Below are 24,467 nucleotides of genomic sequence, written 5' to 3'. Positions count from 1 at the left end.
TCACAAAGGCGGGCTTCCAATTGGGTTGTTATCTTATATCATCCAACCAGAACCGCGCGAAGAAATGTCTCTTTCTCTTCCCCCAGACCTCAAGGTCCTATGCCGCAAGTTGACAACCACACCACCGGCTCAACTTCCTCACTCAATCCCGGCCTTCATCAATCACGTCCTTCGTTGCAAAGATGTCTTGTCTGCGCCCCATGACCCTAAAGCCTCGTCCGAGGTCTCAAGTTTGGTTCATAAGCTGAGGACCATCATCACGACTTTGCTCAATGGCAAGAGTGCCATGGGCCGCTTCACCGGCGCAACTCTCGTCAAGGCTGTCGTTGATGTTGGTGGCTGGGAATGTCTTAAGGAGTCTGGCAATTGGGTTCGAGGGCTTTTGGGAATGCTTCAGGTAAGCAAGGTCCCGATATCTGTCTTCCAATATGAATACTAACACTGCATTGTAGAAGAGCGACCCATTCCCGGTCAAGGAGATTGCCATTGTCACCCTCGTGCGCATTTACAGTCTCATCAACAGCTACCAAACTCTCACCAGAGAAATCGCCACGCCTACGATTCCGACCTTCTTCAACGCATGTCTTCAGATGATCAAGCTCCCAGGCCCAGGCCAGCGCCTCAAGACGCCGCTCGCTGTCGTTGAGACTGTTCTGGACGCCTTCTCCGCCATGATTCCCCTGTATCCGACGACCTGCCGCCCCTTCAACGGCCAGACCAGAACGGCCATCAAGCCCTACTTGGCGCCCACCTCTTCCGATGGAGCCACGATCCCCCAGTCTCTCCGCCGGGCAAGCAGACATCTGGCCATCTCTCTACCACTCACCACGGCAGGCAAGACGGGACCCAGCGACGATTGGGCCAAGCTGATAGACGAGCTGCGCAAGGACTTCCACTTTACCGCTGATCAGGTCTTCCGCGCCGTGCAGGAATCATGGGAAGCCTCGGCGGCGTACACCTGCTCCAAGGTGGACTTTGATATTCCGCCGCAGGGTTTGGAGACGGGGGATCAGCTCCCCAACTGGACCGGAATTTCTGCTGGCCGTGACAGACTCGTCGGCTTGCTCCAATACATGGCAGACGCCCTCCGCTACTCGACCAAGACTCCCGTCACGATTCCGATTGCAGCTCTCATGGATATGGTCTCGCGTGTATCATTGATTAGCCGTAACTCCAAGTCTCAAGCTTGGGACCAGGCGCTCGAGACACAGGCTGCCGTCGGAAGGGAAGAAAAGGAGGAGCTGTGGGCCGCGATGCCCGACATACACGTCGCCGCTCTGGAACTACTCTTGGTCCTGGTGCAAAGGCTAGAACACAACGCGCTTTCAACCATCCCAGAGATACACGACAACATGATCCTCGTCTTCCGCTCCGGCATCGACATCCCCGCCGTTCGCGCTGCGACATACAAGCTCCTCAACGAGACTCTCCCCATTGCCGGCCCGGGCCTGCAAAAGCTCACCGTCGAGACCCTCGGCATCGTCTCCCTCGCCTGCTGCAGAGATATCCAGCAAGAATCAGGCCACATCCAAAAAGTCAAGCCGGCAACCAACAACAAGACCGCAGCAGACACCAAGAAGAACACCATCGCCGCCAACGCAGATCTCTTCCTCCCCACGCAAGCCAACGCCGCAGACGCGACCACCTCGTCCTCAAAACAAACCCTCATCGCAAAGGACCACATCGCCGCCGCCGACGCCCTCCTCGCCAGCCTCTTGTCCCAACTACCCCAGCAACACCTCAAGCCGGGCCTCCGCGGCCTCCTCGACCAGACGGCCATCCTGTCGCGCAACAAGGCCGCCATGCTCGCCAGCGTCCTGAACCCCTACACCAACCAGGGCGGCGCCATGTTCCCCAGCATCCTGCCCTACCTCGCGCAGCAGTACCCCCGCGACCAAGGCGTCGAGATCCTCCGCTCCAACATCCGCACCTCCCCCGCGCAACCACCCGCAGACGCGCTCGAGGGCATCACCGCCACGCTCGAGGAGCTTGAAGCCGAGGAGGAAGCCAAGGACGCCGAGGACGAGGAGATTCTCGCCGAGATCCAGGTCGCGGGCGACGCGCAGGATGCAGAGATGAAGGATGCCACCGTTACCGCCGGCACCATTGTCGTTGCGGGTGACGAGGACAGCGACATCGTCACGTCCATCAAGACCGAGGTCGTCAACCCTTTCGCCGTCACCTCGGCGCAGAAGCGCAAGCTCCAAGACGAGGGCGCGGGCGCCCCGAGCCCGCCCAAGAGACAGAGCGTGGAGAGAAAGGAGGTCGAAAAGACGATTGTGGCTGCTGCGGCGCCGGAACCAGTGGCCGCCAAGCCGGCCGAGGAAGCGGATGACGACAGCGACGATGAAAGCGTGCACCTCAACATGGACCTGGACGATGATGAAGAGGAGGAGGAGGATGAATGAGACAGGGGACAAGACAAAGAAAAAGGATTCATATTGTTGTCAATTTAGATGGACATAATACCCCCACTGGAGACGAACAATTCTCCGGCTGAATGGAACAAAAAATTCGAGTAATCTGGGTATTTGTTTTTTTTTGTTTTGATTTGCTGTAGTAGAGGCCTATCGACGTTTTCGCAGGTCGAGGCCCAGTATTTTGTACATGATACTGTTTGTGAAAAGGTCCAGTATCCAAGGCCATTGAAGCCCGACTTATTCTGTTAAGTCTTTTTGTATGAAAGTGTATGTTTGGCCCAGCCCCATCCCATGACAGGCCGGAGGGACGTGTTGGCAATCAGGAGAAGTCCACGTCTCCCTCTCTGCCCGTTTCCCGCCGATGATGGCCCCTTCTTTCAGAACGCCGCGGAATGAAGAATATTTGCCCCCTCCCCCAGACGTCGCGATCGCGACGGCAACCCTTTTTGAAAACAGCGAAAATCAGGACCAAAGAGTCCAGAAAAAAAAAAGAAAAGAATGCCCCACGCCTCACACCTCAATCCCGCAGCCAAGCCCTCCGCTTCTCCTCCTTCTTGGCCCTTCGCTTCTCCTTGAACTGCTTGAGCTCAGACTTGCTGGGCTTCTTGCCGCTCCGCTCCGCCTTGAGACTCCTTCCGTTGTGGGAGTTGGCCGCGGCATCGACGTCGAAAAAGGCATTCATCTGTCGCCGGCTCTTGGCCTCGTCCGTGTGGCGGTCGGGGCCGTCGTCCAGCGTCTGGAACTGGCCGGTGAAGCGGTTGAATTGCGCCATCGCGCCGTACTCGCCGCCGTTGATCGCAGAGGCGGACGTCTGGGCCGTTTCGTCCTCGTCGGCTGCGCTACCCTTTGCGTACCACGCGTTCGGGTCGTAGTCGCCGTGGATGGCTGGGTTGTAGCCGCCGGCCGGGGGAGCGTCGTTCTTTGGGAGGGGAGGAGGGCCTGAGAGAGTCGCGGAGGCGGAGGCGGTTGTGCCTGGTGCTCCTGGTGCTGCTGCTGGTGTTGCGCCGCCGGCTGTAGGTATGCGAGGGTTGTCCCATTGCGACGCGCCCGTGATGCGGTTGTAGAAGTAGTACGCCTGGGCTGTCGGATCCCACTGGAAGTCCCAGCCGTCGTCCTGTGTCGCTGGAGGAGCTCCGGCGGGTAGGGGTGGCGCCTCGTTGGGGAGGGGTGGCGCATCGGTGGAAGAGGTAGGATTGTCGTCGCGAGCATCGGCAGGAGCGGGAGAGCCAATTGAGCTGGCCTCGCCGGACTCTGGGGAGCTCGAGTCTCGTTTTGAGTTGTCGTCGTTATCGCCCTTGGGTGAAGTCGATTTCGAGTCGTTCTCGTTCTCGGTGGGCTCTTGCTTGAGGTCGGAGGCATCATCGGCCGGTGTGCTTTGTTCCGGCTCAGCCTTGCGCGGGGAGGCGGCTTGGGGAGAGTCTGACGCCATGGTTTCAAAGTCGGAATGCAGGGTTTAATGAAGTGGTGTGAGTCGGATAGGTTGTCTTGTCGCGTGTACTCGTGGGCGATTAGAGAGTGCTTGTCACCGGGTAATAATAGAATATCGACGCAGCAGGAGCTTCATTTCTTGAATGGGAAGAATGGTGATGTTGAACCACGCTTTGGGTGGAGTTGAAGTAGCAAAGAAAGAGAAAGCTGGAAAAGGTACGGTTAGAGTCGCAAGTTTGACTGTGCTCAGAAGAGAACAGTGCAGTGCAGTTGTCCCACCTGAAATTTGGTAGAGACAAGGAAGATGCAAAATGACGGCACGGCGAGTGACAGGCAGGCGGGCGACCTGCGCCGGGGTATCCGTGGTCACACTGTGTGTGTCGCCGGTCAAGGCATGCTGACTAAGTTGGATTACTGTGTGGAGTGGGGGTTTTGTTTGCTTCTTCAAGCGGAAGCCCCCGGCCCAGAATGGAAGCGTTCAGTTCCTGCCATGGAAAGAACTGAAAGGTACGTACCGGACTGACCACCACCTTCCATTCCCTCACGGCGTAGCACTGCGGGACACTGCAAAGCACTGCGTGACACTGCACTGAGGAGGAGTCTGTCCAAAGATTGGGGACTGCAAGTGCTGCAAGTTCTGGCGCAATTGGATCGAGAAGAGACTGGACGGGGAGTGGCCGCCACAGCAGTGCAGCAGGGCGGCAGGGCGGCAGGGCCAGCAGCACGTTGAGATATCCCCAGTTAAATAGGCCCTTCCAGACCATCTGACTGGACGGCAGATTGAACAACGGAGGCAGATCCGGACCACGATTCGGTTTGATTACCTTACCCTAAGGTAGCTTGCCGGAGGAGGAGGAAGAAGACATAGGAGGAGGCAGTTTGCGAAATAGGTACATGACTCTGCATTCTCGTAGGCTCTTGTTTACTCTATTCTCTCTTTCTTGCCGTCGCCTTTTCTCTTCCCTCTCTGGCGCCCCCCCCCCCCCCCCCCCCCCCCCCCCCCCCCCCCCCCCCCCCCCCCCCCCCCCCCCCCCCCCCCCCCCCCCCCCCCCCCCCCCCCCCCCTTCTCTCCTAACACAAACAAAAAAACAACAACAAAAATGACACAAACAACAGCACACAACATCCCCCCCACCCCCCCCGCACACCCCTCTACGCCCCCATCATCTCTCCCCATCTGTCTATCCCACCTCACCCGCTAGGTTGTTTCCTCTTCTCTTCTTCCAAAAAAAGAGAGAAAAGAGCGAGAGAGAAAGGTCTCTGCAGCTTGGCCAACCTCTGTCTCGGCTCCTTTCGAATACCTGCATGCCATCCATCTCACCGCATTGGTTGCCAGCCAGCCTTCCACACCCTCATCGCACTATTCCAGACGACATCCACAATCCTCACTGGGCGCCGCATCGAAGTCTTGTTGGAACCGAGAGCCAATGTCGACGTCTTCTGCAAGCCATCGTATTCACGTGCTGCCTTGCTCTCCCCATTGGGACGAGTGTTTGTTCTCCTCTGCCTGCCGCTCACCAGCTTCTCGATCGGTTATTATGCTGTCTTTGCCTCTCGTCTGTATGCCCAATACCCCTCACTTTGGTTTCGTCGCGAGCGGTCAGTCTCGTTATACGACCCTGGACGAAACATCCTTCCCATGACCTCTCTCTACCTACAGCCCATATACAACATCTACGACGACATCTCCTCGCAAAGTCACAGCCCCAAGTCTACCTAGGTAGCTCCTCGTGGCACCAGTCCGGCCGCACTAGCTGCGAGGCCGTTGGCTGTCATGTCTGACCAGGTCAAGCCCCAGCCGTTGCGGCCTCTACTCCCGGCACCAAAAGCCTTGCAGCCTGCTCCTCCTCCTCCTCTTCCTCCAGCACGCTTCCTTCCAGCTCAATCATCAGTCAAGAAGCGTCTACCGAGTACCAAGGTTGCTTGTAACGCTTGTCGGTCCAAGAAAAAAGCAGTAAGCACAAATCTCTCATCTTGGTACTATGGCAGGTCCTCTTGACTCGTTTCAAGCGCTGACATCCTCACTCAAGTGTGACGGTAAACGCCCTTCGTGCAAGGCGTGTACAGAGCTGAAGACACAATGTGTCTATATCAGTGCTAATGAGACGGAGACAGCCGCTATGGCTTTAAAGAGGGAAAATCAAATGCTTCGAGAAATGTTGAGCCAGCTCACGGCAATGCCGGATGATGTTGCCCACCAGACATTGAAGAAGCTCAAGTTCGCCGTCGACCCTTACGCTGCTCTTCGCGCCATAAGACCGTCGGGGCCAAGAGATGCCCGGGAGATCCTACCTCATATCTCGTCCAATGTCGAGTTTGAACTCACGCGACGCCATCCCATCTTGTATCCCCAGACTCGGAGATTAGGTCGTCTCGAGATGCCCGAGGATGTCGACTCTAGGCCTTCCAAACTCGCTCGGGTTGAGGACGCATCCGAAGAGGGTTCAATTCTCGAGGACCGTCGAGCACCAGAATACCCTACTGTGGCTGAAGTCCTGGAAGATGATCCCTCTACAGCCTCTCCTAGGCCTTCTCGAGCATTCAACTCGGCCTTCTTTGTTCCACTAATGGGCCCTATTCCTCCGCCGACACCGCGCATTCGCAACGAGCCTCGCCTGAAAGATTTGAACATCGCCTTCTGGACCGTAGTACCCATCAGTAATCAGGACGCAGCAGAAGTCATCTCCCTATATCTTGAAACAGATCATCCGATATTGGGCTTGTTCGATGCTGATCTGTTCCTGGATGACTTGGTCTCCGGTGAAGTTCGGTACTGCTCTTCACTGCTCGTCAATGCTCTGCTTGCTTTCGCTTGTGTCAGTTATCCCCCCCCCCCTACCCCCTTCTCTTGATTAATGTCATTGATTGTCTTTACCAGCAAGCGTATGCGGCAAAGCAACCTGAAGCGTCTCGATGGAGTCAAGAGCTGGAAGACGAGTCAAATAAGCTCTGGCATGCGCAAAACGATGATACCCTGCCTACCATTGCAGCTTTGACCTTCTTGATTCAGTCCAGCGGCTGCAATGGCAATGGTGAACTCAATGTCAAGTTCGTCAAAGATACAATAGCTATGGCGAAACGTCTGAGACTCTTTGGGTGTCCCGATGCATATACCTTTGTAGACCTAAATCGTCTCTCGGAACCACAGGCGAGGGCAACAGCTCAAGTTGCCTGGGGAGTTTTCAACACTCTGAGGTAAGGCCATTTCAAAGAGTCTCCAAGTCCAAGTGAGTATAGCTGACGAAAAGCGCAGTATGATAGCCCAGTTCTGTTTACCAGCGACTACTGAGTACCCCCCGACTCTTCCCATTCCAGGCAAAGCTAGGCTAGGGAACTCAACACCCGGATCTGAGCACGAGCGTAACAGCAGCGCGAATAGTACAGCGCCCTCGTCAGACTCGGATGCTCGCTCCCAGTCTCGAAATCGCACCAAGAGACGGCGATCTCCTGCCATATCAGACACTTTCGCCGCCTTTTGCGAATTATGGGTCATTTCCTCTCAAATCACTTGGGTTTATCAGCACGATACTAGTCCAGGTCATTCATCCCAGGCTTTTGCACTGGAGAAGTACAGCAAACTACTGTCTTGGGCAGATAATTTGTCTGAAAGTATGGAACGTGACGAGCACAGCCCATCTCATGTGCTTACCTGCCAGTAAGTTAACCTTTTCCTTTTGTCCCGTCAGTGCACGGCGTGCGAATTAACAACCTTCACAGCATGTGGTTCCACGGGACTGTGCTCTACCTCTTCAGGCCGTTCATCCCAAGCGACAAACAGCATGGCTTCAAATTATGGTCACCGTCAGCCGACCAGATACCTGCCTTTTTTGCGGCCTCCGTCGAGCAGCTCAAAGACCTCGTCGAAGTGTACGCGTTGTACCCGGAATCGACGTACAGCATCTTCGGGCACACTGCTCTCATCCATGTAGCCAACGCCGTAGCTAGCGACATAACGAATCCAGAGTGGCGACCCTACTTTCTCAGCTGCATCCGCGCCTATCAGGCCCTATACAGCTCCTTTACCGTTGCCGAAGTGATTGCCGGGGGTCTCCTTTCCATGGTCGTCAGGAAAGGGGGCATGGACATGACGGAAGCTCTAGGGCTGCTGGAAGACCTCAGAGCTCGCAAGGGACCCAGGGCGGGCGGCCGGGCGACTGGCATGTTTGTGACTGATCTCGATCTTGCCGTGACGGACCGCGAGGCGGCGAGGGTTGATCGCTTGATTGAGAACTTTGAAGAGATGACCATCTTGGATGAGTTTACTCAAGGTGTCATCTGAGGTGTGGGATGAGGGCTTTCCTTAGTACCATTTCCCTTGCCTGTTGATGTGCATGCTACGGGAGGTCTCTTGGGGAAGGACCGGTTCTGTTTGATGATTTGAATTTTCATGACGCACATGCTGTAATGACGAGCCATCGAGACTCTATATCTTCCCCACGATGTGGGTGTAATTAGTATGCAATACACAGGCGGCCACAACTGGCAAAGGGCAGATCATGTTTCAGTGTCACTTTTGCTCGACATTGTCACTTGCTATGAATACACTGGCTCATTTTGAACATGTTAGCCTAGGGAACTTGAGTAGACTAACCGTGTCTTGTGATGAGGATTTGAGATCTGAGAGGATTTAGAGTCACCGAGTCTAGTGTTTAGCGGCCACATGCCTCAGTTCTAGGCACGGCATCTACCGCGATGACAATCCAGAATGAGCTTGAGGGTTCAGTTCAGCCCTGTACCTCGCAGCCCGCGGGTTGATGTGACCAGAGTAACGAGAAACAACATTTGATAGGGCTATAAGGTAGGTAGTGCGTGGGACGCCTTCACATGTTCCCGGTTATGTAATGCACGTCCAAGGTAGGTACCTAGTCTGCCTTACAGGGAAGCAAGATCCTCGAGGTTGTATTCGCACTGACCTCACGGGGTAAAAAGCAGAGCGCTACTCCGTAGTTCCTTTCATTTCATGTTTCCATCCTCCCTCCCGATACAACATCGGCCCTATGTTAGCTACGAAGAAACATCGTATCCCACGAAACCATCCGACCACCACCCAGGGCAATGAGCGGGCAACCCGCCTAACCACGGTCCACAGCAGGCCTCCTTTGGTTTGGTTTGGGGTTTTCTTTATGGCCACAAATAGCACACACACAAGCTCGAGGCATGACCATGATAGGCCGCCGCCGTCGCGGTGCCATCGCCGTCTACCCGCTTGCCTAGAAGTCTAGGTAGAGCGGTCACAGCCATCGCCTTAACCAACGACGCTAACGACAACAGAAACCAAGAGCGAATGGATGGCCGCCGCATCCGGACAGGTTGGGGTGCCATTACCCAACCCAAGATCACCCGTTTTGGGTCAAGTTGCTTCTCAGATCATCACCGTCGCCTAGCCTTCCCGCTCAGTCCCTGGCGAAGGGATCGTCTCTCCAGCTTTATTGTCCTGTCCATGGGGGGAGGCCGCCGCCGATGATACCTAGGTGCCTACAGACTAAGTACGGAGTCTCTGTGCTACCTCAAACCTGCGCCGCCGTCGCAATCCCTGCAGATGATGGACTCGAACTTTCCCAGGACGTTTTTTCCCCAAATCTTTGGCGGTCTTGGCTGATGGTGCGCAGTGGCGCCGCTAGCATCGTCAGGAGAACCCGTCGCCGTTTCCGTGAATGATCGGTCGCTTTGCTCTTTACCTTTGACAATTTGAATTAGGTTCTGATCCACGTTACCTAGCTACCTATCTCTCACTCCACCTTTTAGGATCCTCGATCCGGGGGCTGCCATCTCTCGGGTGAGGCGAGGGCCTGGCCATCTAGTGGCTGGATGGGCATCCCGGATGGAAGGGAAAAAGAAGCACTTGCGCACGCACGATCCCGTCTCACATTCCGGTGCACCGTGGCAGGGGACAACCTCCAAAGCGACGTCGCCTTTGACTACGGCCCACGGGGTCAAGACAACCACTCGGACGATTTTGTCGATCACCCTTTAATAAACTCATCTCATATCCCGCCTGCTTCTGCATCTGCTTCCCCAGACTCTTGATTGCAGCACTCCTGACAGAGCCGCAAGCCCAACCGCCAAGCCACACACGGACAAGCAGCAGCAGCGGAATCATGTCTTTCAGACGGGCACCTCTCGTGAGCCTTGCTCTCACGCTGTTGCCGTTGGTTGTGGCTGATGACCACCCCTACGTCGCCGATTCAGTATGCGACTGCTACTTGACCAACACATCAGAGAGCTACTTCAGCAACCACCTGTTCTTCGACTTCCGCAACCTCGGCCAATACGCAGGGGTCCCAGATGCCCTCACGGACTGGGATGCGAGCGCCAACGCAAACACAACATCTGACTACTTCAACACAGACGCATGGAACGCGATATGGGGTATCCAGAACTGGAACAACACGGATCGCAAGGGCAAAGACGGCAACGACGCCACGGTGAACATGGTCAACTCGCCCAACAACATTTACATTGAGAAGAACAACGACAAGGACGCCACCTCGGACACGTTCATGAGCATGCGCACCGTCCGCTTCGAAGACTTCCAGTCCTCGGCCGAGATGGAGTCCGTCTCCATGGGCTACCACTTCGTCTCGGTCCGCATGCTCGCCCGCACCCTCGGCGACCCGGGCGCCTGCACCGCACTCTTCACCTACCGCGAGGCCGACAAGTACGCCAACGTGCAGGAGGCCGACATTGAGGTGCTCACCAAGGACCCGGACGACCGCATCCAGTACACCAACCAGCCGTCGTTCGACTCGAGCGGCAACACCATCGACAAGTCGACGCAGAACGGCACCATGCCCAAGGGCACTTCGTGGCGCGACTGGGCCGTCCACCGCCTGGACTGGGACGCAAAGGACAGCACCTGGCTCGTCGACGGGTCCGAGGTGTCGAGCATCTCCTTTCAGGTGCCCCGCGACCCCAGCCGCGTCATGCTCAACTCGTGGAGCGATGGCGGGTCGTGGTCTGGCGTAATGGAGGTCGGGCACTCGGCCGTCATGCAGATACAGTGGATCGAGATGGTTTTCAACTCCACGGAATCGTCCTCGAAGCGTGACGTCCTCGATAACAGCTTCCACCAAGCCGGTCTCGGTCCCAGAGGTCAGCTGGACCGCCGCCGCGGCGAGGGCAAGTGCCAGATCGTGTGCAGCATCGATTCGTCCAACACGATTGGCGCAGCGGTGATGCTGCACAACGGTACGGCGCCCGGGCAGCTTCTGGGACAGTCGAGTGCCATGGCTTTTTGGGTGCCAGTGGCCTTGATGTCGGCCATGTTTTACCAGTTGTGGGCGTGATTGGGATTCACCGTCGAGACGAGACGGGTGGCGTTTGCATCTGATTTATGCCAGCATAGCAACGGGGTTCAAATATGGGATTTGTCTATTCAGTATCGTACAATGATATACCTTTTCAAGCTTACTCGGTTTATGATCACTGCAATATCTGTGCCACATAAAGTTGTATTTGGGTACCAAAGTCAGCTACGAGCTTTAGGTTCGAGTGGTCGGATCAAGCATCCAGAGCTCGACCCCTGTAAACGAGCACCAACGCGCGCCGCGACGTGCCTTGTACAGTGGGACACCCCCAGCACCCATGCGCCATGCCATGCCACCCATGGGCAGCCAGAGGATGCCACATGCCTCGGTCCCAATTGGATGTGGGATGGACCCTTGGCTTGCAGCTCAACCTCCCTCAACAATCTTTCCCAGAAGCTTTGCATCTGCAAAAAACACCCATCTTGTCATCATCACCACCACCGGGTACCTGACACAACGATCGAAGCTCTCCGCGCATCGCACTCCCCGAAATCTCCAAACGAAGCTCGAACCACCACCCCAATCGCAAAGAACAATGGCAGACACGGCAACAGCGGCTGCCAAGCCGCAGAGGCGGCAATCCTCCCCCCTCAAGAACGGCTACCTCATCGCCTACAACTTCGTCTCCGCCGTCGCCTGGGCCACCGTCCTCGGCCGCACCGTCGCGCTCTTTGCGCTCCGCGGGCCGCATTTCGTTCACCTCGGCGTCGGCGACTGGACGCGGTGGACGCAGACTATGGCTGCCATGGAGGTTTTGCACGCATTGCTCGGTTCGTTTGGATCCCCCCTTACACTCCCTTTTATCCGTTGTCCTCCCCTCAACCCCGAGGCGGCAGAGTCGAAGAAGTAACGAACCCAAGGGAATGAAAGCTAATCACGGGTTCCACACAGGCGTCGTCCGCGCCCCCGTCTTCACGACCGTGATGCAAGTCCTATCCCGCTTCGTCCTCGTCTGGGGCGTCGTCTACCCCTTCCCCTACCTCGCCCGCAGCCCCTGGTACTCGTCCATGCTGCTCGCCTGGAGCGTCACCGAGGTGATCCGCTACTCGTATTTCGCGCTCACCCTCAGCGGGTTCCAGCCCAAGTTCTTGACGTGGCTGCGCTATAACACCTTCTTCGTGCTGTACCCTATCGGTATCACGAGCGAGTGCGTGCTGATCTACTACGCTGCGACGCCGGCTAGGCAGTTTGGGGAGATGGTGCCGTGGGTTTCGTATGCTATCCTTGCTGTTTATGTTCCTGGTATGTTTACCCCCATTTTATATCTGTGATTACGAGGAGGGAGTGCTGATGGGAAAATAGGATCGTATATTCTGTACACGTATATGATGAAGCAGAGAAGCAAGGTTATGCGCAACTTGAAGGCCGAGGAGGCGGGCCGCTCCAAGACGCAGTAATTCCTCAACTGAAAGGGGTGAAATCCAAAATTTAGGTGGGTATAAGGACTATATAATGGTCGGGGGTATGGTTATAGACAAAAATGAGAAAAAGAGGATGGGCGTCTACAAGAATGCGGCCTTGCTCCAGCAGCCGTAATAATAAAGAAACAAAAGCAAACATCACAGTCTACAGTCTCAAGCGGTAGCGCTCTCGCCCGCCTCCTTGATGGCGAGCTTGTCTTCCTCGCTGGACTCGTACCATTCGTTTCGCGTCCACTGGGCGATGAGAGTTGCTGCGTCTTCCTTGAGTCTGTCGTACCCCGGGTTCATCTTTGGTTCAAACATGTCTGGCATTCCAGTCAGCAAAAACCAAAACTTACGTCCATAACGTTGAGCAATTTGGGTAACTGCGAAAAGGGGGGTAGACTCACTCATATGCGCCTGCGTCTCCTCCGTAGCGATATCATTCACAGCCTGCTTCCATGTCCCACCATTATCCCGCTTCGGCAGGTTACAGAACGTCCGGTCCCGACCCAGCACCGTGCCGACAACGCTGACCTCCTTGGAGCCGGCGGCTTTACCGAGGCGGGTGTACAGATTCGCGAAGCCGACGTCGAGCTCGCGGTTGAGCTTGACCATGTACTGCACCCTCTTCTGCAGCTCCGCGCCCTTTGCGAGACACCCGACGAACTCGAGGTGCGACGTCGCCCAGGTGAGGCCCTGGGTGATGTGTTCGCGGTTGTAGTACGCCGCTCCCGCGCTCGCTGCCACGGCGGCGGCGGAGCCTGCTACCATTGCGATCTTGCCCCAGCCCCATCCACCGCCTTGCTGTGAGGAGTTTGCCGGAGGAGCAGGTAGCGCAGCGACGGGCGCTCTGTTTCGTGAAGGTGAAGAAGTGGCTTGCTTCGCGCCCCAGAGAGCGGTGCCGAGGCCGCTGAGCTGCGTCATGGCGGCGTTGGCGGTGTTGTAGTGGCCCTCTGCGCCGTGGGCGACGACGCCGGGGGAGATGCCCAGGTACGGCGTGTCGAAGGCGATGACGCCCTGGATGTAGGGGAACATGAGGCTGTTGAAGGTTGCCGTGGACGAGTCCGCCGCCTTCTCGACGCCGTCTTCCGAGTAGATTGGCTTTTCCGAGGTGAGGCCTATGACTGTCTCGGCGGCGACGATGCCGCCCATGGAGTGGCCTGCTAGGACGACGCGGACGGAGGGGTCTACTGTTGGCGAGGGGGTGTTGTTTGCGACTTCTAGGTCGATTACTTTTTCGAGGAGCCTGGTGGGAGTGTGTCAACGATGACCTGGTTGATGGTCGGCTGTGATGGGAAGCGGGGATTACCAGTCGCGGAAGCGGCTCACGCAGTCTCCTAGGTCGCCGCGCGTCTCGTATTTGGGATAGACGAGGACGTTGACGTTGATCTTTGGGAGGAGGGCGGCGAGGTCTGCGCGGAGCTGTGCTGTGAAGCCTTCCTTGTCGCCAAAGGTGTCGTCACCTCCCTGTGCGGAAGGTTAGGGATCGGAAGTCATTAAAATGAGCATGATCCGACGTACCTTGAACCCGTGGATGAAAACTATGAGTAATGTCTTCTTCATCTTGTCTTTCCGTTGTAAGTTACATGAGTGATAATGAGGCGTTGTGATCAGCTATGCGATGTCGTTGATGAAGCTTGGAGCTTGGAGCTTGACGTCTGTGTACAGTGTTAGGACAGTGCGCATGTACATGGTACCTGGAGGATGCCCCGCCTTGCCACCCCACCATGTGACAACATCCCTCCCTATAGGTATCCTTCCCTCAAGATACCTCGTGCCTCCCTTGTGGGAAAAGCAACGTCGACTGGCTTGCACTGAGCTATCCACAAAACCACCATAGTGCCATGGCGATGGGGATTTGGACAAACATCTCGAGCAACCAATTTGAACCAGAAATCAAAGTCAGGGTCCCCTGTAATATGATAATACGTATTTCCATATCAGATGCCCCTACCTAACACACTCATATCGTCTGCTAGTTGTGGTCCCTATCTTGAAGTTAACGTCAAGGTGGCAAGGTCATAAGTCAGGAAGCAGAAATGACCAGCACTTTCGTTGGATATTCCGATTTGAACCCAAAGCCTGTCACGCCGGGCCTACTCATTGGTTTAGCAAAATGCAGGCAACTAGGCGTGTCCGCCGCAGTTGCTGGGGCTGAGCGAGGTGCATGACCACACGCGGGGTTTGTATGACTTTGGGTCGCCAGCAGTCGTACTTACGCCGTAGCCACTCTCTGTCGAAACAAAAACATCTACCAACTTTTAAATCACTGTCAACACGTACATTTTTGACAACATGCGACTCCTGAACGTCGAAACGAGAAAGCTACAAGAATTCGTCATCAATATACCAAGATATGCGATATTGTCACACACCTGGGGCGACGACGAGGTCACTTTCCAAGACCTCGAACGCCCTGATCACACCAAGAAGCGAGGCTACACCAAAATCAACGGTCTCTGCTGCTTAGCAGCCAAAAATGGCTTTGAATGGGTATGGGTAGACACCTGTTGCATCGACAAGACGAGCAGCGCTGAGCTCTCCGAAGCTATCAACTCTATGTTTCGCTGGTACAAAGAATCACATATCTGTTATGCCTACCTCGAAGATATCCAGCCAGAGAAATGCCCGGCCTACATCGAAGATGACAAGCCCCACAATGACCTGGACCGAGTTGACTATGAGTGGCCATCAGACGAGCCAGAAGAGTACGACTTTCCAGCGGCATTCGTTAGTCACTTTGGCAGCAGTCGGTGGTTCACAAGGGGCTGGACGTTGCAGGAGCTGCTCGCTCCTAAAAACCTCTACTTCTTTAATGCCGCCTGGAAAGAATTTGGTACACGCTCCACGTTGGCGCACAGGATCGAGTCCATTACCAGTATACCGGCCAGATTCCTTAGAAAGCATCCCCACCCTGACTTTCGCTCCGCTAAGGTCGCTGTGCGAATGTCGTGGGCCGCTCGGAGGCAAACCACGAGGGTGGAGGATGTAGCGTACTCTCTCCTTGGGATATTCGATGTGAACATGCCCATGCTCTATGGCGAGGGAGAAAGGTCTTTTGAAAGACTGCAAACCGAGATTCTGAAGCAGGCTTCCGACGATTCGATACTCGCATGGGCAAGGAAGGGCGAGAATGAAAGCAATTTGGAGAGGCCGCAGACCGAGATGATGAAGCAGTCTTCGGACGAATCGATACCATCATGGACATGGAAGTACAAGGGCAAGCCAAAGCCGGTCAAAAACCTTGACGGTGGATTTGGCATCTTTATGGGCGAAGGGGTGTTGGCCCAGTGTCCTGATGACTTTGCCTGGTGGACCTCAACCCAGGCTATGGATTTCTATGAGAAAAGCAACTTCAGCGCTGATGTGACAACCCGTGGTCTACGTGTCACTCTTCCTGTCCTCAAAAGCCGGGGGAAATCGTCCTACGGTGTGCTCAACTGCATGGTGGACAACAATTTCGACCAGATTCTTGCGGTTAGGCTATATCATACCGATGTCGCCGACGAGTATGAGCGGGAAACGAATGGTCTCGTCACTCTATCTTGGCAGACTGTGAAGAAATGTCAACAAACGACTTTTTGCCTTCTCAAGTCTGATCAGCAGCGTCTGTCTCACGAACGATCTCTTTGGAACAATTGGAGGAGAGCAGTCATCCGAATCCAAGGCCCAGACGATTGGGCCACACGCTTAGTAAAAGTAGAGTCAGAGTCTTATTACCAAGAGGAAGGGGGTTCGATATTTGCGGAAGTTGACACTCAGTGCTGGTCACGAATTCTTCTTCACTATAAGAAAATCCCGGTGGATGGCAAACAAGATAACAGTAGCAATGAGGATGGATTTGTCGTTGTCTTGGACGAAAGGACATCCCTCAGAGCCTTGTTCTCTCTCCAGCTAGAACCTCCACCGTTCATCTGCTACACTATGCCTGTGCAAAAAGGAGTGGAACTGGAACACCTTATATCAGACAACCAGCATGGTCAACTTCATTGGCACATACCACGCAATGAACTTCGCGACTTGTCAAAACTTAGGAACAGTTTTTCATTGAAAGCTGGCGTTCCCCAGGCTAAGATTGAACGAGAAAAGTTCCTCGACCAGGAGCGGTTTCTTGTCAAAATTTCTTATACCCAGTCGTTGGCCCAATATGCCACACCTATTACCAGGACCATCACGAATTTGCGCCCAAGGATGAGTCCACAATGGGCTCGTGGCTTGCACTGCAATGCTTTGCTTATAATGCACAATGCCTTCATCATTCAGATTCCCTACATTGCCTGTTTACTAAATAGCAAAAGACGTATGGTCGGCTGGAAGGAGACTCTTGTGTGTGAAGGCCTAATGCTCTTGAACATCCTCATTCGCTCCAAAGCCTGTCTCACACTTCTGCACACGCCGATGGCGCCATGGAATGACGACATTGAATTTTATTATCAGAAGATAGACCTGGTATTTGCCGTTTTGTTTCCCTTTTCAATGTATACTTTGTTCCCTCGTTCCCGCAAGGAGCTTAAAGTCAACCCAGTGGTCTCTGTATTGTGCTCGATAGCAATTCTCAAACTAGCGATGCGTGGACGAAAGCTCTTGGAGGATCTGCAATGAGATTACACAAGAGGAGATGTGGGAACATTTGTTAGTGATAAAGACATAGTCATCTGCATGCGGACTATATTTCTTATTATGCTACGCTATTTCTTTATCCTAGGTGAAATGGATTTGCCACGACGCCGTATAGCTTAACATCATTCTTCATTATTCTGTCTCTCTCAAATCATGTCACAAAACTTCTGCTCCCGTTATGCCCACGTAGTGCGATCTTTGAACCCAGTCTGATCTTAATCACCCCATATAGTGAACAGTGCAATCGAAGACAGTCTTTCCATATTGAGAATGATTTTGATCTTCTATCCCAAGAGCAGAGTATATGCCCCCGAACTTCGATCCGAAGAGACCGAAGATTCCCTTTCCCTTTGAGTAGAATTCATCGGAAAAATCGAAACTAAATTGCGAGAAGCGTCTGGAGGGGCCTGTTGCTCAAAATATCAAGTGATCACGTTCAGATCGCTTCTAAAAAGTGACTACAAATTTTTGGTTTACTGTTCTCAATTTCGCTAGTACGTGGCCGTCAGCCTCTGCACGAGGTACTGCCCGCTGTTTATACCATCGTATTTCTTCTCATCCTCCGTGGCATACGTCCCCGGGATAGCCTCGATATGACTCTTGAAGTTGGGGTTGCAAAAGTACCTATCCATCATCGTCAGCACATCAGAAGCTTCAAGACCATACACCGCAGTCACTTACGCAATGCTGTAACGGGGAGGATACTCCTCTCCGTCCTCCGGCTTCCGCGGCGGCTCCACGACGCGGTGAATCGTGCTCTTGATGGTATCGTTGCTCCACCGCGCAAGCAAATCCCCAGCATTCACAACGACCGTCCCAGCAATAGGCGTAGCGTCCACGAACCGCCCATTCGGACTCCGCACCTGCAACCCACCGCGGTCATCCTGGAACAGCAGCGTAATCGACCCGTAATCGCTGTGCTCTCCAGCACGCACCTGACCCGGGTTCACCTTGAAGACGTTGGGGTCGACGGAAGGGTAATGCAGCAGACGCAGCGTGTTGTCCCCGACGTCGGTATACCCGTCAAAGAACCGCTCGTCCTCCAACCCCATACCCACAGCAATGGCGCGCATCACCTCGACGTGCAGCGCCTTGCACTGCCCAAAGAACTCGAGCATCTGCGTCTTGAACCCGGCCACGCGCTCGCCATCCCGCTCGACGGGCCACTGGTTCGGGTGGTCCGGCTCGCCGTCGCGGCCAATCTCGAAGCTCTCCTTGAGGTCCGGGTTCCCCGCGCGCACCTTTTCGATTTCCTCATTGGTGGTGAGGTTGCTGACCTTTTCGCGGCCGGGGGCGGAGTAGCCGCGGTTGGCCTGCGGGGTGGTCCAGCCGAGGCCTTGCTTGACGGCGTCGGACTGGGAGAAGAAGTCTGCTGATTTGGCGAACGTGGCGGCGCGGAGGTCCTGGCTGATGGGGACGTTTTCGAGGTAGATGAAACCTGCGTTTTGGAAGCCGTCGAGGACTTGCTTTGCTGTTTCCTTGCGCTTGGCGGCGTTGCCGTTGAGGAAAGCTGAGAAGTCAATGAGCTTGACGTTGATGTCAGTTTGCGATGCATGAGGTATATGCGATTACGATGAAGGTACGTCACTGATGTCACTCACGGGGATGAAGAGGCCTTCCTTGTCTACTGCTGTAGCTGCCATGATGATCTAGTTGTTGCTTTCTTCACTGGGGTTAAGAGGGGATGGATGAGAGATTCAGAGATGAATGTGGTCAGTTGAGACTTGGGAGCATCACATGTATCAGGGTGAGGTGTAATCTCGAGGAAGAAGTCACGATAAGGTTCGTTACTAAATCCGTGCGGTACAGGTTCCGAGCGACTTATATCTATCCGTCGATACGATAGGTTGTGTAAGTACCTGGTCGCGGGCAACTGGCGGCGGCCCAGCCAACCAGAGGCCGAGCATTAACATCGTAAGTTAACAGCCAACCACCGGCGCCGTCTAATCAGTTCCGGACGGGGCCAGGCGTTGCCCCTTGTTGATCCCCGGCCAGAACGGGGCATTACGGGAAGAGACTCAAGAGTGAACCCTTTTACAAGACCGGCTGGGTCCGCGGGTGCACGAGTGGGAAGTTCATCGGAGAGCTCCTACACGTTAAACTTTTGTGTAAGCAGTACCTCAGTGTCTCACACTGGAGAGGAGGGGGGGAGAAAGAAAGTCTGACGATAAGATGCCGGTGGTGCGTTGAAGGCCGGCGCGCGGAAAGACGATTGGAGATAACGGCGGGGTAAAGTAGAAAGATAATCGACAAGGGAAGGATTGCCTAGGTACCTTACCTTACCTTACTTACCTTTGGAGACGCCCGCGTGTGGGGTTTTGTGAGGTATGCGGTGCATTGAGACGCTTGCATATGAGGGGAACATGGATTGGAGGGGGAACCAGGCGTTGCGGGTCATGGCGACCTCATCACCTTCCTGGAAAGATGTAGTTTGTCGGGTAACTGGTACTTGTCTTCTTAAAAAGGAAGACGAGGGGCAACACAGCTTTGCGTGCTCCTGGGAAAGCTTCCAACTTGGAAACAGACCACAACACCAACAATAACAAGATTCTGTTCTTTTCCTGTTCGTGGCGTGCGGGAGAGATAAGCCGAGATCTCTTACCATCTTAGCTACAAGTGAGCGTCTTCATCTTGTAAGTCGACCCAGCATCATGACTTTAAAAGCTCAAAGCTGAACCACTGGCTAACGACAAGTAGACCAATCACCGAGACTGACTTGACTGTACTTCAAGTCATCTCAATACCAGCTCCAAGTGAAGACGAAAGGCAGCAAAGGGACGTCATCAGATCGTCCAATTTCACAATGGCCTCATCAACATCCATGACGGTGGTGGACGTCCACACCCACATGTACCCCCCGTCCTACGTCAAGATCCTCGAATCTAGAACCACCATTCCCGTCGTGCGCAGCTTCCCGCAAACACCAGACCCGCGCCTCATCCTCCTGGCCTCGGAGGAACAAGCCCTCGATGAGGCTACCAAGGATCCTTCAGCGAAGCCTCCTGGCCGGCCGCTGACCTCTCACTACGCCTCGCTCGACCAAAAGGTCCACTTCATGGACACGCACAAGATCAACATCTCGGTCATCTCCTTGGCGAACCCGTGGCTCGACTTCATCGATGCCTCCGAATCTGGCGCCATGGCCAAGGGCGTCAACGAGGAGTTCGACGGCATGTGCGCCGCACACCCGGGCCGCCTCTTCTTCTTTGCTGCTCTGCCTCTAACGGCATCACTCGAGACCATCTTGGAGGCCATCAACCACGTCAAAGCCCTCAAGTACTGCCGCGGCATCATCCTCGGCACTTCGGGGCTCGGCAAGGGCCTCGACGACCCGGACCTGCTGCCCATCTTCAAGGCCATCGCCGCCGCCCGCCTGACCATCTTCCTGCACCCGCACTACGGGCTGCCCAACGACGTCTGGGGTCCCAGGGCGAGCAACGAGTACGGCCACGTTCTTCCCCTGGCCCTGGGTTTCCCGATGGAGACCACCATCGCCGTGGCACGCATGTACCTGGCTGGCGTCTTCGATGACGTCCCAGAGCTGCGCATGCTTCTGGCGCACAGCGGAGGCACGCTGCCTTTCCTGGCGGGACGCATCGAGAGCTGCATCATGCACGACGGGCAGCTGGTGCGCGAGGGCAAGGTCGGCAAGGGCCGCCGGACGATTTGGAGCGTGCTCAAGGAGCAGATCTACCTCGACGCCGTCATCTACTCAGAGGTTGGGCTGAAGGCGGCCATCGATGCCAGTGGAGCGGATAGACTCATGTTTGGCACTGATCATCCCTTCTTCCCGCCATTGACCTCTGATGAGCAGGGCGAGTGGGAGAGTGTGAGCATGAATGCTGATGCCGTTGCTGTGGCGGTGGGTGAGGGAAGCGAGCAGGCCAAGGCCATCATGGGCGGCAATGCGATTGAGATTTTGAGACTAAAGGTGGACTGAGAAAGTAGCTTTGTAATGCAAAGAGAAGAAATTAAAAACTCACGAAAGTCAATCGTACCTTTAAGTGAAATGAAAGTGAGTGAATCTCACATGAGAATTGGTTTGAGTGCATGAGCGAGGCTGACCGCTTTCCCAAATGAGCCAGGTTTGGTGGGACCGAATTACACCGCCTGCCAAATTTCATCCCATTTACCACTTTCTGCTGGCAATTCCTGAAAATATGGCAATTGGCCCCGCGATGTAGCTTCATCCTGCATCTCATCCTCACACACTCAGGCTCATCAATTCATCCGAGTTTTACTTCCTTTTACTCGAGAGAACAGACCAATTCTCATTACACGTCAATTGAGATCACAATGGCGGCTGAAGTCCGCCGCTCTAACGGCACGCGCCTTGATGCGTCCCTCGGCATCACTGAGCGCATTGCGCCGAGTATGGTCGCTTGGACTGGAGACATGCGCAAAAGGTATGTCCTTCTATCTGCCTCATAAAACTTCTCCATTAACACAACCCCTCAGATACACCGACTTCCAAGTCTACGAAATTAACAAAGATGGTTCCGTCCTCCACCTCACAGAAACTCGCCTTCCCCCGCCGCCAAAGGAGACCACGCCGCCTCCACCAGCACCTCCTGCACCTGCTGTTCCCGTAGTAGAAGAGAAGAAGGGAGAAGAAGAGCCGAAGCCAGAAGAGCCATCGAAAGATGGAGAGGCCGCCGAAAAGCCCGCCGCGGTCATCCCCGAAGTCCCCGCTGAGGACATTGCCCTCCTCGCCTCCCTCACAAACGACGACTTCGCCAACCAGCTCGTCACCATCTACAAGACGATATCCGCTGACAAGATGGCCAAAACCGAGCCCGTCACATCCCCCATCATGGACGACAAGGACAGGCGCTCCCAGCTCCACCAAAACGTCCGCCGCATCTTCAACTCCACCATCGACACCACCACCGATCCCACGGGCGCTATCGTCGCCCGAGTCCCTCCCCCTCGCGGCAAGGGCAAGGGCATGCGTGGCGGCCGCGACAACAACAACAACAACCGCGAGAACAATAAACAGAAGAAGAAGCAGCCCAAGGCCGTGGCCCCCGGCGAGGGCGAGTACCTCCACTTCACCCTCTACAAGGAGAACCGCGACACCATGGACGCCCTGCACCAAATCTCCAAGGCCCTCCGCATCAAACCCCAGGCCATCGGCACCGCAGGCACAAAAGACCGCCGCGCCGCCACCACGCAGCGCTGCTCCGTCCGCGGCCAGCGCGCCGACGCCCTCCTTCGCGCCCGCCTCTTTGGCGTCACCGTCGGCGACTACCGCTACGCCCACTCGCCCATTCACCTCGGCGCCCACAGGGGCAACGAGTTCGTCATCGCCCTCAAAGACTGCCTCGTCGCCGGCAACCCCGACCTTCCCCCCGCCGACCGCTCCTCCCAGATCCGCGCCTCCGTCGAGGCCGCCATGGCGAGCATGCACAACCCGGGCTGGATAAACTACTTTGGCCACCAACGCTTCGGCACCCACGCCATCGGCACCCACGAGGTAGGCCGGCTCCTCCTGCAAGGCGACTTTGAAGCCGCCGTCAACGCGATCCTCTACTACGACGAGTCCATCGCCCAGCGCGCCCTCGCGGGCGAAGTCCCGGACCAGGGCCACGCCCGCGACGAGCTGAACCGCCACCGCGCCTGCAAGGTCTTCCGCGACGGCGGCTCCGCAGAGGAAGCCCTCTCCCACCTGCCCCGCCGCTTCTCCGCCGAGGCGAGCCTCATCCGCCACCTCGGCCGCTCCACCGCCCCGTCCCGAAGAGACTTCACCGGCGCCCTCACGAGCATCACCCGCGGCCTGCGCAACATGTACCTCCACGCCTACCAGTCCTACGTGTGGAACCACGCCGCAAGCCACCGCTGGCGCCTCTACGGCAAGAACGTAGTCGAAGGCGACCTCGTCCTCGACACTTCTGCCGACGCAGATGCAGACGCGGACAACGAAGGAGGAGACGACGACGCAGACTCCTCCTCCGCCCCAGCCCGCGTCCTCACCGCCGAAGAAGCCGCCTCGGGAACCTACACCATCCACGACATCGTCCTCCCCTCCCCGGGCCACGCCGTGGCCTACCCCACCAACGCCATCGGCGAATTCTACACAACCTTCATGCGCGACAACGGCGGCCTCGACCCGCACGACATGCTCCGCCGCCACCGCGAATTCAGCCTGCCGGGAGCGTACCGCAAGGTCGTCGTGCGCTTTCTCTCGGAACCCAGCTTCGAGGTCCGCGCGTACGAGGACGGCGAGGAGCAGATGCATCCCACCGACATGGACCGCATCCGCGCAGCAGCTGGGCGTGGCGGGAATGGGAAGAAGCGGGGCCGTCAGGAGGATGAGAACGCCGAGGATCAAGATGCGGCGAAGAAGGTCAAGACCGAGGCGGGTGCGGCGGGAGTGGATGGCGAAGCTGCGGCGGATGAGCCGATGCACGACGCGCCGGCACAGACCTCGGAACCGAAGCAGGAGCAAGAGCCGGAGCAGCAAGCGGAGACCGCCACCGCCGATCCGAACGGTACCCCGTCGACCCCCGAAAAGACAAAGACGGCCGTCGTGGTCACCTTCCAGCTCCCCAAGAGCGCCTACGCCACCGTCGCGCTGCGGGAACTGATGGGCGTCGACGAGTCCGAAGTCGCCGCGGCTCCTACGGCTGCCTCCGCTGCCCCTGCTGCTGCCATCACTGATACTACCGCTGCTGCCCCCGAGGCTGCCGAGGTACCAGAGACTTCCAAGACTACGACTGCGGAATCATGAAATACCTTACTTCACAGAAGGGAAAGATTGACACAAAAAAACAATAGGCATCACCGCTTCACGGCTCAAAAAGGTGATCTACTTGGCATGTAAATGGTTGTAGACTAGATACCCCCTCGGAGAGATTCGTTGAATCAAGCATATATATGTACAATGCCACCTACAAGGCCAATCCTACTCTTACCAACCCACTTAGTTTGTTCCCTCGGCCATAAAGAAAAAGGGTAAACCCCAACCAGCATTGGCAGAATCTTTTTGTTTGTATTGTTCCAAGCCGAATAGACAATCGCTTGGATACACAATAATGCCTACAGTCTTTGCTGAATATCCACCGCCACCGCCGCTTGTCCAGGTACACGTCTGCCTCCGCTACATATATCCAGAAAGTAAATCTGACCCCCTGAAGGCGTAACATTGGCAATCCTGTGCCCGTAATGCCCGTCGCTTATTAAATCATGAAAAATGGCCTCCTTCTTCCGCTTGCTTCATCGCTGTAGAGTTGTCTCCCTTTGAACTCGGTTCTTTGTTCATGTTTCGCTTGTGGTGTGTTTGATGCTTT

General features: G+C 55.6%; 7 protein-coding genes across 7 annotated transcripts; 4 read left to right on the top strand and 3 right to left on the bottom strand.

The window, feature by feature from the left end:
* Positions 1-64: 64 nt before the first annotated feature.
* CLUP02_04143 (uncharacterized protein) lies at positions 65-2,408 on the top strand (the record flags this gene model as incomplete). Its single annotated transcript, XM_049283159.1, has 2 exons — positions 65-397; positions 453-2,408. The coding sequence occupies 2 exons, from the start codon at positions 65-67 to the stop codon at positions 2,406-2,408; spliced, it is 2,289 nt and encodes a 762-aa protein (XP_049140302.1).
* A 529-nt stretch (positions 2,409-2,937) lies between these two features.
* CLUP02_04142 (WW domain-containing protein) lies at positions 2,938-3,849 on the bottom strand (the record flags this gene model as incomplete). The annotated part of the gene is made up of 1 exon (XM_049283158.1): positions 2,938-3,849. The coding sequence occupies one exon, from the start codon at positions 3,847-3,849 to the stop codon at positions 2,938-2,940; it is 912 nt and encodes a 303-aa protein (XP_049140301.1).
* A 303-nt stretch (positions 3,850-4,152) lies between these two features.
* Positions 4,153-12,552, top strand: CLUP02_04141 (uncharacterized protein; the record flags this gene model as incomplete). Its single annotated transcript, XM_049283157.1, has 22 exons — positions 4,153-4,223; positions 4,273-4,355; positions 4,443-4,573; positions 4,628-4,662; positions 5,115-5,545; positions 5,603-5,802; positions 5,879-6,664; positions 6,727-7,043; positions 7,102-7,503; positions 7,566-8,116; positions 8,261-8,289; positions 8,342-8,429; positions 8,524-8,598; positions 8,909-8,955; positions 9,019-9,244; positions 9,458-9,509; positions 9,594-9,806; positions 9,868-11,124; positions 11,194-11,372; positions 11,428-11,925; positions 12,047-12,397; positions 12,458-12,552. The coding sequence occupies 22 exons, from the start codon at positions 4,153-4,155 to the stop codon at positions 12,550-12,552; spliced, it is 6,117 nt and encodes a 2,038-aa protein (XP_049140300.1).
* Positions 12,553-12,729: 177 nt separating this feature from the next.
* On the bottom strand, positions 12,730-14,121 carry CLUP02_04140 (uncharacterized protein; the record flags this gene model as incomplete). The annotated part of the gene is made up of 4 exons (XM_049283156.1): positions 12,730-12,881; positions 12,966-13,804; positions 13,868-14,025; positions 14,080-14,121. 4 exons carry the CDS (start codon positions 14,119-14,121, stop codon positions 12,730-12,732), a joined length of 1,191 nt encoding a protein of 396 aa, XP_049140299.1.
* Positions 14,122-14,853: 732 nt separating this feature from the next.
* CLUP02_04139 (HET domain-containing protein) lies at positions 14,854-17,160 on the top strand (the record flags this gene model as incomplete). The annotated part of the gene is made up of 1 exon (XM_049283155.1): positions 14,854-17,160. One exon carries the CDS (start codon positions 14,854-14,856, stop codon positions 17,158-17,160), a length of 2,307 nt encoding a protein of 768 aa, XP_049140298.1.
* A 509-nt stretch (positions 17,161-17,669) lies between these two features.
* Positions 17,670-18,821, bottom strand: CLUP02_04138 (2OG-Fe(II)oxygenase; the record flags this gene model as incomplete). Its single annotated transcript, XM_049283154.1, has 3 exons — positions 17,670-17,802; positions 17,860-18,704; positions 18,780-18,821. The coding sequence occupies 3 exons, from the start codon at positions 18,819-18,821 to the stop codon at positions 17,670-17,672; spliced, it is 1,020 nt and encodes a 339-aa protein (XP_049140297.1).
* A 720-nt stretch (positions 18,822-19,541) lies between these two features.
* On the top strand, positions 19,542-24,320 carry CLUP02_04137 (tRNA pseudouridine synthase D; the record flags this gene model as incomplete). Its single annotated transcript, XM_049283153.1, has 10 exons — positions 19,542-19,623; positions 19,685-19,741; positions 19,796-19,811; positions 19,876-21,109; positions 21,264-21,358; positions 21,414-21,584; positions 21,637-23,869; positions 23,956-23,981; positions 24,048-24,103; positions 24,157-24,320. 10 exons carry the CDS (start codon positions 19,542-19,544, stop codon positions 24,318-24,320), a joined length of 4,134 nt encoding a protein of 1,377 aa, XP_049140296.1.
* Between the last annotated feature and the right edge of the window lie 147 nt (positions 24,321-24,467).

The sequence above is a fragment of the Colletotrichum lupini genome, chromosome 2, assembly GCF_023278565.1.
Source record: "Colletotrichum lupini chromosome 2, complete sequence".
Classification (NCBI taxonomy): domain Eukaryota; kingdom Fungi; phylum Ascomycota; class Sordariomycetes; order Glomerellales; family Glomerellaceae; genus Colletotrichum; species Colletotrichum lupini.
Note: the sequence above shows the minus strand (reverse complement) of the source record. Positions and strands in the feature narration are given on the sequence as shown.